This window comes from Mustela putorius, unplaced genomic scaffold, assembly GCF_011764305.1.
Source record: "Mustela putorius furo isolate JIRA1106 unplaced genomic scaffold, ASM1176430v1.1 tig00000095_pilon_pilon_pilon, whole genome shotgun sequence".
NCBI classification, from domain to species: domain Eukaryota; kingdom Metazoa; phylum Chordata; class Mammalia; order Carnivora; family Mustelidae; genus Mustela; species Mustela putorius.
In genome coordinates this window covers 39120114-39135569 of record NW_025421280.1, presented here as the reverse complement: position 1 = coordinate 39135569, position 15456 = coordinate 39120114, and the positions used below count along the sequence as shown (strand labels likewise).

General features: G+C 60.2%; 1 protein-coding gene across 9 annotated transcripts in view; it reads left to right on the top strand.

Moving 5' to 3' along the window:
- Positions 1 to 8769: 8769 nt before the first annotated feature.
- Positions 8770 to 15456, top strand: part of CELF5 (CUGBP Elav-like family member 5) — a 48436-nt gene continuing 41749 nt past the window's right edge. For 5 of the 9 annotated variants that reach the window (XR_006608580.1, XM_045086815.1, XM_045086810.1 and 2 more), the window contains exon 1: positions 8773 to 9083. Coding sequence is in view for 6 of the 9 variants with exons in the window: in XM_045086815.1 (XP_044942750.1) it covers positions 8825 to 9083 (259 nt within the window). In the remaining 3 variants the exon portion in view is untranslated. Of the gene's footprint in view, positions 9084 to 15456 lie in introns of all 9 variants that reach the window. The other 4 variants (XR_006608583.1, XM_045086830.1, XR_006608584.1 and 1 more) reach the window with 3 other exon arrangements.

Genomic DNA, 15456 nt, shown 5'->3' with positions numbered 1-15456 from the left:
AGACCTGCTCGTGTTAACATACACAGAGGTTTCCTTTTTACCCAGAAAGTTCCCCTGACTGACTGACGCCAGGAAAACAAGCCACCCGTGACCCCGGCTGGGCTTTTTCCGTCCGGCTGCTCAGCGCCGGTGGGTGTGCGGGATCTCATCTGGAGAGCAGGGCTCCCGCGTGGTTCTGGGTACGGCTGAGCCTTAGCACCGGCCGTCGAGAGCCAGAGTCCGCCTTCGCCCTGGCACGAGCCCTCGGTCGGCCCGTGCGTGACCTGCCGGGCCCCGGAAGCAGCTAGAGAGCGTTACCAACCCGGTCAGGAGGAGGAAACCGTCCCCGGGCCGTCCTGTAAAAGGTCTAGGACAGGCGGCCCCACGCCGTCCAAACCCACGTTTGGACCGAGACGGCGTTTTGCAGGCGAGGCGGGCGTGTGGCGAGAGGCCTGCGTGTGGGGGTGTCGTGTCCTGCGAGCACACGTGGTCCCGCCAGCACCCCGGGGCGGGGACGGCCCAGTCGCGCTCGAGCATTCGTCGCCTCGTTGCCCTTGGCCTCGTCTGCCCCATGCCGGGGGCCATGCTGGGCCTGGGGATACGTGGGGGCCCCGCTGTCCACTGGAGAAGACGGGGAACAAGTGAAAACAGATGGGGTGTGGACAGTGAGACTCCTGCAGGAGGCTTTTGAGTGAAATTGGAATGACAGGGATTAAGCCATGTGGAAATGAGGGATAGCGGGTCTAGGCATTGGGCATAGCCTGTGCAAAGGCCCCGGGGCAGGACTGTGCCTCATGGGTGTCGCTGGAGCCAAGTGAGCCATGGCGGGAGAGGGAGTCGGGGAGACGGGAGGGCCGCACAGAGGCTGGCGGGAACTGGTAGGACTTTTGCCACTCACCCAGTGTGATGGGGCACCGTGGGGAGAAGGTAGGCCAAGGGGAGGAGCCGTGTGGCCTGACCTGCATTTGGAAAGGTCAGTGGCTCCCGGACGGTTAGGAAGATGAGGGCCGGTGAGCTTCAACTTCAATGTCATCAGCCCTGGGCGGCGGCAGCAAATGACTTGGGCCAAGGTGTGCTCCAGCAAGGGCCCCGTGGCCTCCATGAGGACCCCAAGGGGGTGGCTTTGACCTCTCCCCGGGGGTCTGTGTTTTAAGGCGATAAAGTGAGCTTCCTTCCAAACCCCTCTGTCTTTCCCCAGAGACACTGTTCTCCATCTCTGTCTTTTCTGTTCCTTTCCCCCCCCACCCCCCATACTCTCCAGTGTGGGGCTTGAACTCATGACCTTAAGATCAAGACCTGAGCTGAGATCAAGAATCGGACACCGAACCGACTGAGCCCCCCAGGTGGCCCTTTTTTATTCTTTAAAAACACTTTTAGGGGTGTCTGTCTGGCTGGCTCAGCTGGTGGGGCGTGGGTCTCTTGATCTCAAGGTTGTGAGCTTGTGGCCCATGTTGTGGGTCGAGAGGACTTAACGTGTTTTTAAAAAATAAAAATTTAGGGGCGCCTGGGTGGCTCAGTGGGTTAAAACCTCTGCCTTCAGCCCAGGTCATGATCCCAGGGTCCTGGAATCGAGCCCCGCATCGGGCTCTCTGCTCAGCGGGGAGCCTGCTTCCCCCTCTCTCTCTCCCTGCCTCTCTGCCTACTTGTGATCTCTCTGTCTGTCAAATAAATAAATCAAGTATTTTTTAAAATTTAAAAAAATAAAATAAAATAAAAATTGAAAAGACCGTTTTTACATACATCCTTAGGAACACACGGACCGTATTCAGGACTGTTCTGTGTACGGTTTAAACGTTTTGCATAAACATCAAACTGTCCTTGGTTCGTATTAACTTGGCTTTTATAGTTTTCCTTATATACACCACCCTTTCCGCCACCGGATGGTATTCTGTCCCCAGAAGGTGCCTGGAATTACGCACCCAATTTCCTGCTGACGGACACACAGCTTCCCCAACTTCCGCCACACAGTCCTTCACAGGGGCCTTTCGGAGCACCGGGAGGGTCCCGGACCTGGTCCAGCCTGCTGCTTGTGGTTCTAAATAAAGTTTTATTGGCACGTGGCCCGCCCACCTGGTTATGTCTCCCCCGCAGCTGCTGGTGAGCTGAGCAGTAGGGACCCTGTGCCCTGCCAAACCCAAAATGTTTGCCACCCAGCTCTTTCCAGGAACAGCCTGTGATCCCCCATCTGCGCTCTGGTTTTCCTCTCTTTCATTGTGGAGGGACCGGCCACTGCCAGAGAGCAGAGAGGACGTCTGGTCCTTTGGCAAGAACACACACTCCTGGCTTCCGAGAGCCGCTCTGACCCCTCCAGGAGGGCTGGCAGGGGTCGCTCAAGGACGCGTGGCTCCAGGGGGCGCAGAAATGTCTCCACCGGTGGCCCAGGACACAAGGGGCATCCTGCGTCCACGCCTGGCACCTGCCCCCAGACCGGAGACCTCCGGGAGGAGCAGGGAGAGGGGCTCAAACCAGATGGGCTCTCGAGGGACAGAAGGGGACGCCGCCCGGGGCTTTAAGAAAAAACCCTGTTTCCTAACTTGTTCTTTGGCCATAATTTCAGATTCAGGAAGCGTTCCAGGGATGCCACGAAGAACTCTTTACTCTCTCCGTGTGCTCTGCGAACGCGAGCGCGTCACGTCTGTGTCATCACTTTTTCCCTTTCCCTGTCTGTCCCCACCGGGCTCACTCCTAAGTTTCTCCCGGGGCATTTCCTAAACTGCAGGGCGCCCTCCTTCCTCACAGAGCACTCGCCCCGCTCAAGAAGTGGACACAGATTAATGACAGACAAGCGTTGGTCGTTGTCCCCAACAGCGTCCTCCGTGGGAAAGAACATTCCAGATCACGTCTGCACTCTGGGTCCTGTCTCTACCCTGGAATGCTCCCCCGTCTTTGTGTCTTACGATCGGGACCCTTTTTGGGGTCCTGGTCAGGTGTCTGTACAATGGCCACAGGCTGAGTGTCCCGGTGTGCCCACACGATCAGGGTCAGCTTCTGTGTCGGGGGTCACAGCCCAGATGCCGTGTCATTCCCAGGGCATGAACCCCGACGGCGGGGATGATGTGGCATCTGGGGTTTCCCCACCGGGGAGTAACCGTTGTCCCCTTTGTGGCCAGGCAATGGCGGGGGGGGGGGCGTGCCCCTCCAAGGACCCAGCTGCTGGGGATGCCCGCCCGAAACCGAGATGCTCTGATGGCCGACAAGCCGGGGCGCTTCTCCCTCCGTCCCTCCTACGTTTACCTGCTGGATTAAATGCCCACTTGTGTTTCCAGAGGACAAAAGAGAAATTCAAGCCCGGGAAGTGTCTTACCTTGAGGTCAAACGGCAAATGGGAGACAGAGCTGGCTTTTAGGTTAAATTCAAAACAAAACGGCGTCATAAAGACCGAATCACTGACCGTAAAATTCACCCATGTCAAGGGTACATCGCAGTGGTGTGTAGTATACTCACAGAGTCGTGCCTCCCTCAGCCCTAATTCCAGAATCTTCCATCACCCCAAGGGACGCCCTGCCCCCACCCCCCAGCAGCCGCAGATTCCCCTTCTGTGTCGGATTTGCCGTCGCGGACACTTGCAGGCACAGGATCCTACGGCTCCGAGCCCGCGTGGTTCCGATGACCAGTCCACGAACACACTGGGGCAGGCTCATTCAGAAAAGAGAATTTATTATCCATCTTCCTCATTCTGACTTGGAAAAAAAAAACAACAAACCCAACATCGATGACTCCCAGGTTCAGCCTGGCGCACGCCCGGCCCCATAAAGGGCTCCTCTTGCTCACACTCAGATTCCCAGCGGGAGAATTCAGCGGCCCGGTGGGGCAAGTGGCCACCCCCGGACCCAGGGTCTGTGGCCCACTGTGGGGGGGGGGGGTTGGGGGTGCTGGGGGTGTGGAGGGGGCGGGACCGAAGGGCACTGGGGTCCAACGGACGAGGTGAGGCTGCCCGTCACCCAGCCGTGCCCCTGCCCGCGGACGGGCCATTTCCCCACCAGCAGAAAGCCGGGATGTTGGCAGCAGGGGACAGGGGACGGGGCTGGGCAGGTACCCAGAAAGGACAAGGAGCCATGTCTCATTCCTCCTCCTGGGGCTCAGCCCTCTTCATGCCCACATGCGGTGAAAAGTCCAGTCGGGAACAGCGCAGACATCGCCCCAGGCCTGAGGCCCCTCCCCAGAGGCTCGTTGGGAATGCAGAGTCCCAGGCCTCGGCAGGCGCGGGCTCCACACTGCGGCAGGATGCGCAGATGGGCACATGGACATTCTCTGCGCGTCGCCTGCTGGCCCCGGCGCTGCCCGGGGAGGGGGCCGCGTGGTGAGGACGCAGCCCGGAGCTTGGACGAGGGTCTCGCGTTCCGAACGCCGCCCGGCCCACCCGCTCGACTGCAGCTTCGTGAGACTCGGAAGAGAGCCCAGGGGCTCGCTGTGCTCCAGGGACTGGCCCAGGGAAGCCGTGAGACCGTGAACGTGTTTCCGGCCACTGAGTCTGCCGTAGGTGGTCACGCGGCCCTGGCCAGCTGATGCAAGACGAGCAGGTGTCCCCCTCACGCCTGGCATCGGGGTTTTCCTGTGGGCTTTGCTCTCCGCCCCTTAGAAAGCTACTGCGGCGCCTCCAGCCCCCTCTTGACGTGTCCTTACGGTTTGCAAAGTGCACGCTGCTGGGTGCTCGAGGGACAGGTCCCCAATCAGACGTCCTGTTTAAACCCACGGATGAGTATAGTTTTCTAATATCTCATAGATCTGATCAACCTCATTCCCTTTTAAGGCAGCAACGTAGTTTTGCCTTTAAGATGAATTTGGTAAAGCTTTAATTATTGGTCGGAAGAGAGAGCAAGCACAAGCAGGGGGAGGGGCAGAGGGAGAAGCAGGCTCCCCGCTGCACAGGGAGCCCGCTGCGGGGCTCGAACCCAGCACCCTGAGATCATGGCCTGAGCCGAAGGCAGAGGCTTCACCCGCTGAGTCCCCCAGGCGCCCCAGCCTTTAAGATCAATTTATGTAAGTTTGCTTTGTTTTGTTTTGTATTTAAAGAGCTGGTGAGGGCCACTGGGTGGCTCATTCGGTTGGGCTGTCCAGTGCTTGGTTTCGATTCAGATCATGATCTCCGGGGTTGTGAGATCGTGCCGGGCATCGGGCTCCACACTCTGCGGGGCGTCTGCTTGAGATGCTCTCCCTCCCTCCCCCTGCCCTCCCCGTGCTCACTCCTCCACTCGCTCTCTAAACAAACAAACAAATAGAATCTTCTAAAAAAGCTGATTGCAGGGACTTGAACAGATACCCACGCTCCCAGCAGCCCAGGCGTCCACAATGTGTCCATCCTCGTGGTGAAAGAGACACTGGCCGCGGCGTGGATGGGCCCTGAAGACCCGTGAGCCGAGTGATTTGCTGGGAGCCCCCCCCCCCGCCCCCTGCAGCAGGCTGTGCTCACATCCTCTGCTTCCCCAGTGATGTCCCAGCCGGCGGGACCCCTGCCGTGATGCCGATGGCAACCACGTTCCGCCTGCACTGGCTGGAAGCAAGTCAGAGAAGCGGCCGTGGGGACTGCAGATGCACCGGCTGCTCTTCCCGCCCTGCCCTGGGCTGAGCTGCGTCCACCCGGGGAAGGGGATGAACTTTGAGGGCGAGCGTGGCTCGGAAGGTGGGTGGCTGAGTTTAGGCTCCCCAGGGCTGTCCGGGAGCTGGACTGGGCTCTCTCCAGCCCCTTCCCTCCCCACGCCGGTTCATTGTGGGTAGAAGCAAGAGGAAAATGCATCTTTAGCTCACAGGGTGCCTGCTGGGTTTAATTTTTGTCCTTTTCACCAACTCTCCTGGCACATCAGAGGCCCACAGGGCTTCGGGCGCCGTGCTCTGGTCTCCATGGAGACGGAAACTGTCTCCAGCCCTGCTCCACCAGCCGGTCCTGGGGCTGAGCCGAGAACCAGGGGCTGGGCAGGGTCGAGGGGTGGCATGCGGTAGGAGGAGACCCCTGCCTCACCGCCACCCCACCCCACCCCACCCCACCTCTGCCTCTCAGCCAACCCCGATGTCCTGCCCCGTCCGTGACGTCCTGCTTCTGTCTGCGGTTGAACAGGGGCTACTGGCGATGATCATGAAAACAGCGGTCCCCTGAGTGCTAAGAATGTCCCAGGCACTACACGAAGCCTCACCAGTTAGCTCACGGGATCCATGCAGGGACAGCCCCCTGTTCACTCCTTGGTGTCACTTGGCAGATAAGGAAAGCAAGGCTTAGCCACCCTTAGGGTGAGGGAGACGGTGTGGGATCGTGGGAAGCGGGTGGGCTCCAGAGTCAGCCGGCTGCGCTCAAATTCCAGCCCTCTCTGTGTGACTGGACCTTTCCGAGCCTCAGTTTCCCCCTCTGCAGAGCGGGTATAGGAACAGTACCCCCCTCCTACGTTTGGTTGCTCTGAGGATTGTGCTGGAGGGACCAGGGTGAGCTCACGTGGGGAGAAAGCTTAAGCGTGGGGGCGGGGGGGGGGGGCTCCAAAAAACCCAGTCATCAAGATAAAGATTATTTTAATGCAATTTAAAAAAGTCTACACGGATGACCAGCAAATCCATAATTGAACAAAATGTCAACCCCTTAAATAGAACCAGTGATCCCGAGTTTCCGTTTTGGCTCACCTTGGCATTGTGACGGGTCCTGTTTTTGTTTTAAAACAGAATTTTTAATTTAAAATAAAAATAAAACTGGGGCACCTGGGTGGCTCAGTGGGTTAAGCCGCTGCCTTCAGCTCGGGTCATGATCCCAGGGTCCTGGGATCGAGCCCCGCATCGGGCTCTCTGCTTGGCGGGGAGCCTGCTTCCTCCTCTGTCTCTCTGCCTGCCTCTCTGTCTGCTTGTGATCTCTCTCAGCCAAATAAATAAAATCTTTTAAAAAATAAAATAAAATAAAAATAAATTAAAAATTAAAACCAGGACCAGTAACAGTGCCATACTGAGCAATGGGAAAACTCAGTAATACTAATTCTGTGTTTATTTAGAATTATGGTATCCTGGGGGCGCCTGGGTGGCTCAGTGGGTTAAAACCTCTGCCTTCGGCTCAGGTCATGATCCCAGGGTCCTGGGATCGAGCCCCGCATCGGGCTCTCTGCTCAGCGGGGAGCCTGCTTCCCCCTCTCTCTCTCTGCCTGCCTCTCTGCCTACTTGTGATCTCTATCAAATAAATAAATAAAATCTTTTAAAAAATTATGGTATCCTGTTCATTGTAATTTTTTGCATTTTGATCTTTTAAATAGCCCATTAAGTGCTTTTTATTTATTTTTTAGAAAGGCTTTTAAAAAAGATTTATGTATTCACTCTAGAGAGAGAGAGAGCTCGCAAGCGGGGGGGGGGGAGCAGAGGGAGAGAGAAGTTCAAGCAGGGTACAGAGCCTGACGTGGGTCTCTATCCTAGAACCCTAAGATCATGACCTGAGCCGAGACCAAGAGTCAGATGCTTAACCAACTGAGCCAACCAGGATCCCTTGCATTAAGTGTTTTTTAAAGATTTTTTTTTTTAAGTAATCTCTACCCCCAACATGGGACTTGAACTCGTGATCCCAAGATCAAGTATCCCACGCTTCACCAACCAAACACGTCTGTAAGCGTCTGTTTATTTGCACCCACCCAGGGGGTTGTGTGGATTGGATGAGTCCCTACGCGTTGGGCACCTAGCATAAAGCCTGACACCTGGAAAGAGCTATATGGTTAATTAGTAAATAAGTATGTAGCACATTAGAATTAAGTTAAAAGGGTATGCATGCCATGGAGGAAAAAGCAAGCCAGAGAAAGGAGATGATGATGGCTGAGTGATTTTAGATAAGACGGACAGGGAAAGTGGTGAGGATCCAACGAGTGAGCCCGCCGTGCACCATGCCATGGGAGATGGCATTCCAGGAAAATGGCACAGCCCATGCAAAGGCCCTGGGGCAGAACGTACATGGTGTGCTGGAGGAAGAGAGGAGACCCGTGGGACTGGGGCAGAGTAAGCGAGGGGAAGAGAGGGAGGTAGGAGAGCAGGGAGTGGAGGGGTCAGGCCCTACAGGGGCTTTGGGGAGGTTTCGGGCTCTAATTTGGGGACATCTTTGGAGAGTTTTAAGGTAGGATAACGTGATAGTCTCCGAGCGGTTGGACCCGATGGGTCAACATCCTTTGATATATTTTGAGTGGTTCGTGCACATAGCCAGTGTGAGAAAAACCGTTAGTTCTGGTTGCTGTTGGTGGGGACACAGGGTTGCAGTCTCTTCGTTGGTTTGTTTTCTGTTTTTGTGTTGAGTGTCTGTCTGTGCGCGCACGGGTTTTGCCGCCGAAACCCCGGGCGAGGATGGCTGTTTCTACCCAGTGAGTTATAAACCTGAAGGTGCTGAGCACCGTGCCCGGCGCACGGTGTGCGCAGAGGCTTCCTTCTGGGTTTTGTCGCTGGTGCTGTCAGGACCTCCTGTACCGCTACAGGCTCAGAAGGGCCAAGGGCGGCCCGGTCAAGGCCAGGCAGGCACCCTGGAGAGCTGCGCGCCACGCGGAGTGGTTTTTCCTGTGCTCCGCGGCGGGAGGAGCGGCGCCCTGGAAGCCAGTCCGCCCTGCCCTCGGTGTCCCCGCCCGCGCGGGGCGCCCGGCACGCGGGGGGCGGGGGCGGGGGGCGGGGGGCGGGGGGCGCCGCCGCGGCGAGGCGCGCTCCGGCCGCCAGGGGCCGCTGCGGAGCCGCCCTTTTGTGGTCCTGATGCTGGAGCGAGCGGGCGCGCGGAGGAGGGAGGAGGGCGCGGGGACCGGGCGGGAGGGAGGCGGGAGGCGGCGTCCGTCGCTCCAGCTGCGAGTCCGCCCGCCGCCCGCCGCCGCCGCCGCCGCCGCCGCCGGCTCGGTCCCGCGCCCGCCGCCCGCCTGCGCCCGCCATGGCCCGCCTGACGGAGAGCGAGGCGCGCCGGCAGCAGCAGCAGCTCCTGCAGACGCGGCCCTCGCCCGTGGGCAGCAGCGGGCCCGAGCCCCCCGGGGGGCAGCCCGACGGCATGAAGGACCTGGACGCCATCAAGCTCTTCGTGGGCCAGATCCCGCGCAACCTGGACGAGAAGGACCTCAAGCCGCTCTTCGAGCAGTTCGGCCGCATCTACGAGCTCACGGTGCTCAAAGACCCCTACACGGGCATGCACAAAGGTGGGCGCCCCGGCCCCCTCCCGCCCCTCCCCTCCCTCCCCCTCCCCTCCGTCGGCCTCCCCACCCCACCTTCCGGCATCTTCTCTCCCCCAGCCCTCCCCTCCTCACCTCCTCCCTCTGCTCGCCTCTGCCACGGCATCATCCCCCCCCCTTTTCCACCCACCCCTCCTCCCCCCTCTGGGGGTGCAGCTGACAGATCCGAGCTGGCCCCCTCCCCTCCTCCGCCCCCTCTCGCTCCCTCCCCACCTTCCGGCATCCTCTCTCTCCCGCTCCCTCTCTCTTTCCTTTTCTCTCCTCTCCATCTCCCTCTACCTCCCCGTCCCTCCCCCCCCCCCCCAGCATCCTTCTCTGTCTCTCTCTCTCTCTCTGCCTCTCCCTCCCATTCCCCCTGGACCCCCACCCCTTCCTCCCTCCCTCACCCACTCTTTCCTGCCCCTTTGCTGGGGGCGCTGCCTGAACATCGCCCCCCCCCCCCCCCCCCCCACCCCATTCATTGGGCCTCCCCAGGCCCCATCGGGAAAGTTTGCACCTCTGGACTCCATTGCTTTGGTCATTTTCACAAAGCCAGGCCAGTGGGGCAGGTCCGGCCAGCCGCAGGGAACACGGATGCCCAGGACCCCGGGCTAATCGGTAACTACAAAGAAAGCGGGGTGGGGGTATCAGGGAGCTGAGCGAGGCGGGGGTGGTGGCGGCGGCGGCGCCAGCCTCCCCAGCCTTGGGTGGTTAAAACGCTGTGCTGTGCCCTCGCCTGCCCACCCTCTCTGTTTGGATCAGTGCCCCCCCTCCGTTTCTCTGCCCTCCCCCTCCCTGCCTCCACCTTTGGCTCAAGTTAAAACTGGCCTAGCCTGTTAGCAATGTGTTGAGGTCTGAAGCCAAAGACGATGAGCCTGGACCGTCCATCTGGCAGAGCCCAGATCCCAGGGTGGACGGGGAGGCGTGGGGAGGCGTGGGCGACCTGGGAGCCCAGTGGGGGAGGCAGGAGGGGTGGGGAGGCTGCCCACCTCCTTCCCACCTGACTCTCTCTCCGAAGGGGTGCTAGGGGGAGGGGCCGGGGACTGGGGCCCCAGCCCTGGGCTCCAATCATGGGCCCGCTGTCTGAATTACGGTAGCTTTGACGGCTCTCTTTGGCCACTGAGGGTGGGGACGGTGTAGGCTTTGTGCTGCACACCCTCGACAAGACCCTGGAGGTGCCTTGGGGATGGACCAGGACCCATGACCTATTTCCGACCCTGCTTGTCTCCGTCCTGCTCTCTGTCGCAGGCATGGGAAGCGTGAATGCGTGTTTGTTGGATGGATGGATGGATGGATGGATGGACTGGGCAGGCCATGGGGAGAGTCTGGGGGGATGGAGCGAGGGCCTGACACTGTAGTTAGACCCTCCAGCTGGTACCTTAGGGGAGAAAAGAGACCCCTCCCATCCCCCACCTTTTTTCAAATCCAACCATCACCAAAAAAAAAAAAAAAAAAAAAAAAAAAAAAAAGCAAAGAAAAGAAAAGAAAAAAAAATCGGGCTTGGAAAATCCAATTCTTCTATGTGAACTAGCAGGGTGGGGGTTTCCATTCATCCATGAGTCACGCTCAGGGGTCCCCGGCTGGCTGCGTGAGGGCTCTTTCCTCAAGCCCCTACCCTGAGTATGCCTGGAGGGCCCATTTCTAGAAAGGTTCTGATGGAGGCTGGAGGGGGTGTCCGCACGGCCCCCGAATGTTGGGCTGAAAGGCTGTCGGTGAGCTCTGGATCCAGGAAGCCTCCAGAGGGCTGGAGACGGCCACGCGGGGTGGTCCTTCCTTTCTTTCCCCTTGCCTCATTTTTTAAGTCTCCCCTGGTGCCCCCCCCCCCGCCCCCTGGCCAGGAAGAAAAGAGCGACGGTGGCCGGAGCCTCGGCTTCCCCCACTGTCACAGAGCAAGGCCCCTTGAATGTGCGGTTATGTTTTTCTGACCGGAAATTCTTGGATTAGGGACACCTCAGGGGCCTTCTCAGGTGGGGGAAAATTAGGCAACAGTGTGTCACCTGACAGACACCTGCCTGTCACCCTCCACGTCCCAGGGGTCCTGGATGGAGGGCCTGTGGCTAGGGCAGGGGACCTGTCCTCACATCCACGCCCGCGGGTCAAGGATGAATCTCTTTCCTGATCCCACCTGTGCTGGGCCTGGCTGGGCCTCGCCTGTGGGAAGGGGCTGGGGCCGGGGGCCAGCTGGAGGCGAGGGGGTCTCGAGGACCCACAGCGTTTGGGGCTCTGCTGTGGGACCTGTGGCCCGTGGCTGCCCCACTCTGGGTCTCAGCCAAAGGGAGGTGGACTGATGAATGGGAAATGGGGGTGATCTGGTTTCGTTCCTGGGGAACCAACAGGGCACAGGACACCTGCTGTCGGTGCTGAGAGTAGTGGGGTGGGGGGTGTGGTCCTGGGGGGCGAAGGGAGGGGAATCCCCCTGCCCCGCCCCCCCCAGAGCCTTCTGGGCTCCTGAGTGCTAGGGGATCCCATGACGAGGGGCAGCAGGGGCGCGGGAGGGCCAGAGAGGGTGAAGTGGGTCCCCGTGCCCCCGCTCCCCATGCAGCAAGGGCCACCCAGCGTCGTCCTCGTCACCCTCGTTCTAAGGGTCATCTCATCCGTAACTGTCATACCCGGGCTGGTTCAGCACCCGCGGAAGGGGTCACCCCTGAGGTAGGCTGTGAGCATCAGCGCCTTTCACGTGGAAGGGAAACTGAGGCTCGGAGGGGCCGGGAGCTGGGTCCCCTGCTGTCCCCCCCCCCCGCCCCCGTCTCCCTCCAGCCCAGGGACTACAAAAGTCTGTCTGTGTGATGGAGGGGTGACAGGTTCCCCCAAGCCAAGTCAGGGCCCTCCAAGATGGTGTTGGGGAGGGAAGGGGCTGTGGCCTCAGGGACGGTGTGCTGGGTCCCCTGCTGAGACCAAGGGATGCTCCAGCCCGGCCAGCCCCGGGCTCTGGGAATGTGGCCGCGTAGGGGGTCGGGGGAGGACGGGAAGGATACAGTCCTCGGGAGGGCAGGCCCTTGGGCGCTGGCTTGTTTTGTTTTTAAGGGAGAAAGGAATGGAGACAGAGAGACGGAAAAACAGAGATTCAGAGACAGAAGGAGAGACAGAGAGAGACTCAGAGCAGAGGGAGAGAAGGAGACCCAGAGGCTGAGAGGAGCAGGGGCAGGGGAGGACCCCCCCCCCCACAGCCAGGGAGAGGCAGGGGGAGGCAGGGAGAAGGGGCAGCGTGGAGGGAGCCAGGCCGCTTCTCCACTCAGACCTGTGCCTCACCAAGAGCTCAGGCCAGGAGCGGGGTGGGTGGGTGGGTGGGGGTCTCCCACGGGCCAGTGTCCCCATGTCCCCCCACCAGGTCCCAGCCAGGGGACGGCGCCCTCAGAGGGGGCTCACGGAGGTGCCTGGTGTGGCCACGCGGTCCCTCTCTCCCGAGGGGGGCCAAGCATCAGTGCCTGCCCTGGCCCCAGCCCGCCATAGGGGCTCGGCCGCCTCCGGGGGGGGGGGGGGCATTTATGGTAATCGTGTATGCATTTGCATTTTAATGACAATATTTGTCTTAAAGCGGAGGTTGGAGAGGGGGGCCGCTGCAGGTGGGGGGGCCGCCGGGTGGAGGCCTGTGGTTTCCATGGGAGCACCAGCTGCTGGGCTGGCGGCAGGAGGGGCGGCTGGAGCACGCCGAGCTCTGAGGCGTGAGAGCCCAGCCCCGGGAGACGGGAGATGGAGGGCTGCCTGGCGGGGGTGCCGAGGGAGGAGATGGCGAGGTGAGAGTGGCGCATGGGGAGCTAGGCACGCCCCGCCTCTGTGCCTCAGTTTCCCCAGCCGCACATCCTTCCCTGATTTAACAGGCTTTTAGGAGGCCCTGGGGGCCTTCCAAGCTGTGACTGTGGCATCACTTCTGCCCTCATTCAGGCGGAGAGCCTTGACTGAGCGCCTACTGTGTGCCGCGTTTGTGGGGACGTGGGAATCTGGGGGAACCGGAATGGGTCTGGGATTCACGATGGAGTGAATGAGACCCACGTCTCCATCGACCCATATAACCAACATTTACTGAGCACCAGGCCCCGTTCTAGACCCAGGATATGATGTCGAACAACACAGACAGAAATGTCCCCCAAGACCTGACCTGCCCTCAGATCCCAGCCTGGCAGGAGCACACAGTGAGGACCGAGGAGGTCAAAGGCATTGCTGTTAGGGCTGTGATGGTGGAAACACGCGCCTCCAGGGAGAACCCAGAGGAGCCCTGGTTCCTGCAGGTGTGGAGACCAGGAGGGCTTCCTGGAGGAGGTGGTCAGTGTGAAAGAGCCGTTCCAAGCTTGGCATCGAGATGAGTCTGGTTTCCGTGCATCTTACCAGCAGACCGTGTTGCCCCTACAGGAACGCGAGAGCCGTGGGGCTTCCCACCTCAGAGGGCGGGGATGGTGAGGACCAGAATGGTAGGCAGTTAAGCCTTTTGGCACCGGGCTGGGCTCATCATGTGACCGAGCTGACACCTGTAGGGTGAGAAGGATCTGTTGAAGGGGACAGATGTTCCTGGCACAGAGAACAGCATGTGCAAAGGCCCAGAAGCAGTGTTAACTCTGGAAACTTCTGGTGGGGGAGGGGCCGAGGTTTTGCCCTGGCGGGGAACGCAGGAAGGGGTCCTCGGAGTCCCAGCTTCCCCTTCTGACATGGGACTTACCTGGCAGGGCTCTTCTGAGAGGCTCTGGCCGTGGGGGTGGGCCCAGGAGCTGTGTCTGGCACGGGCTCATGTCTCTCTCTCTCACCCCTGACCCTGGCAGATGAGAACGTGGCCGCCAGGGACGCTCAGGAAGGCCGCGCGCACTCAGGAGCCCGTTCATTCATTCATTCATTCATTCATTCATTCATTTGTTGGTTCATGCAGCTGACACTTCCTGAAAACCTCCGGGGCCTCGTCTCGTCCTCGGTGAGGCAGGGTGAAGGCCCGCTGGCCCCAGGACAGAGCTGGCCGTGAGCGTCAGAGCCGATGGTCAGGGCCGGGGCAGAGACAGGGAGGCGGCGCGGGGGGAACGGGACAGGGAATCGGGGGCTCTGCTGTGGGCTTTAGGGTCTTTGAAAGACGAATAGGAGTTGGTGTGGTGGGGAAACATCTCATTTGTTCATTCACAGAAGCGCTTACTGTGTCCCGGGCCCAGCGATGCGCGTGAGACACACAGAGAGTGCGCTGGGCAGGCGTCCCTGCGCTCGGGCCTGCGGGCAGAGGCAGCCGGGTTTACCGAGGCCGGGGCGCGTGGAGCACAGAAAGCATTAGGTGAGGCCTGGGAGTAGCAAGGGCCCAGACGGAGGGCACTGGGGAGCCACGGACAAACGTAGAGCAGGGGAGGAAGTCGGACTTGTGTGGAAAGGGCGCTTCGTGTGTCTTTACCTGCCAGAGCCAGAGCCGGCCTCTTCCTGGCCTCACACACAGCCTCGTTCAGGATACGCTGACTTCCCGCGCACCTGGATGAAAAGAGAGGAAGCTTCCCCGTGGGGCGTGGGGTGGGCCCGCCCAGTGGGGGAAGAGGAGTGCCGAGAAGCAGACTCGGGTCCTCAGAAAAAGCTGAGGGTCGCGTGAGGCACGGGGCTCGGAGAGCAGTAGCACTCAGCCCCAAGTCACACAGCAATGTATGGCGGCATCGCCACCTCCCGGACCGAGGCCTGACCCCCTCTGGCAGAGGAGGAAAGGCGGCGGGGACAGAGGTGTGACTGCGGAGAGGAAGACTCAGGGTAAAGGTCGTCGAGGGAGGCTGGCGGTCCTTGGGCCAAAGGCGACCGGTGTCAGAGGAAGGGGCTACTAGGTTTGGAAGACACTGACCCGGCAACGTCCTGTTGGCCTGGGGTCCTGGGCGCCGTCACTGATACATACGCTCTAGGAGGGCAAGGACTGTGTCTTATTCGCCGTTTGGAAGTGAGCATGCGGATGGGTGAGGGCGCGGGGGCGTGAGAGGATGGGCCGGTGGGGAGCGGGCGGCCCGGGCGGCCAGGCGGCTGCGATCCGGATAGACGGACGGGCCAGCGGGTGGACCGGCCCCGGCGTGGGTGGACCGGAGCGTGGATGGGGGGCAGTGTGCTGGCGGGTGCATGAGCGGATCGGTAGGTGAACGGACAGGTGGGTGAGTGGAAGCCGGAATGGACGGATGGATGGGCGTGTGGGCGGATGGACAGATGGACGACGGGATGGATGGATGGACAGACAGATGATGGACGGCCGGATGGATGGATGGATGGACAGATGATGGACAGATGGATGGACAGATGATGGATGGATGGATGGACAGATGATGGACAGATGGACGGACAGATGATGGATGGATGGACGGACAGATGATGGACGGATGGGTGGATGCGTGTGTGGACGATGGATACCCGATACCCACCTTCCTCCTCACAT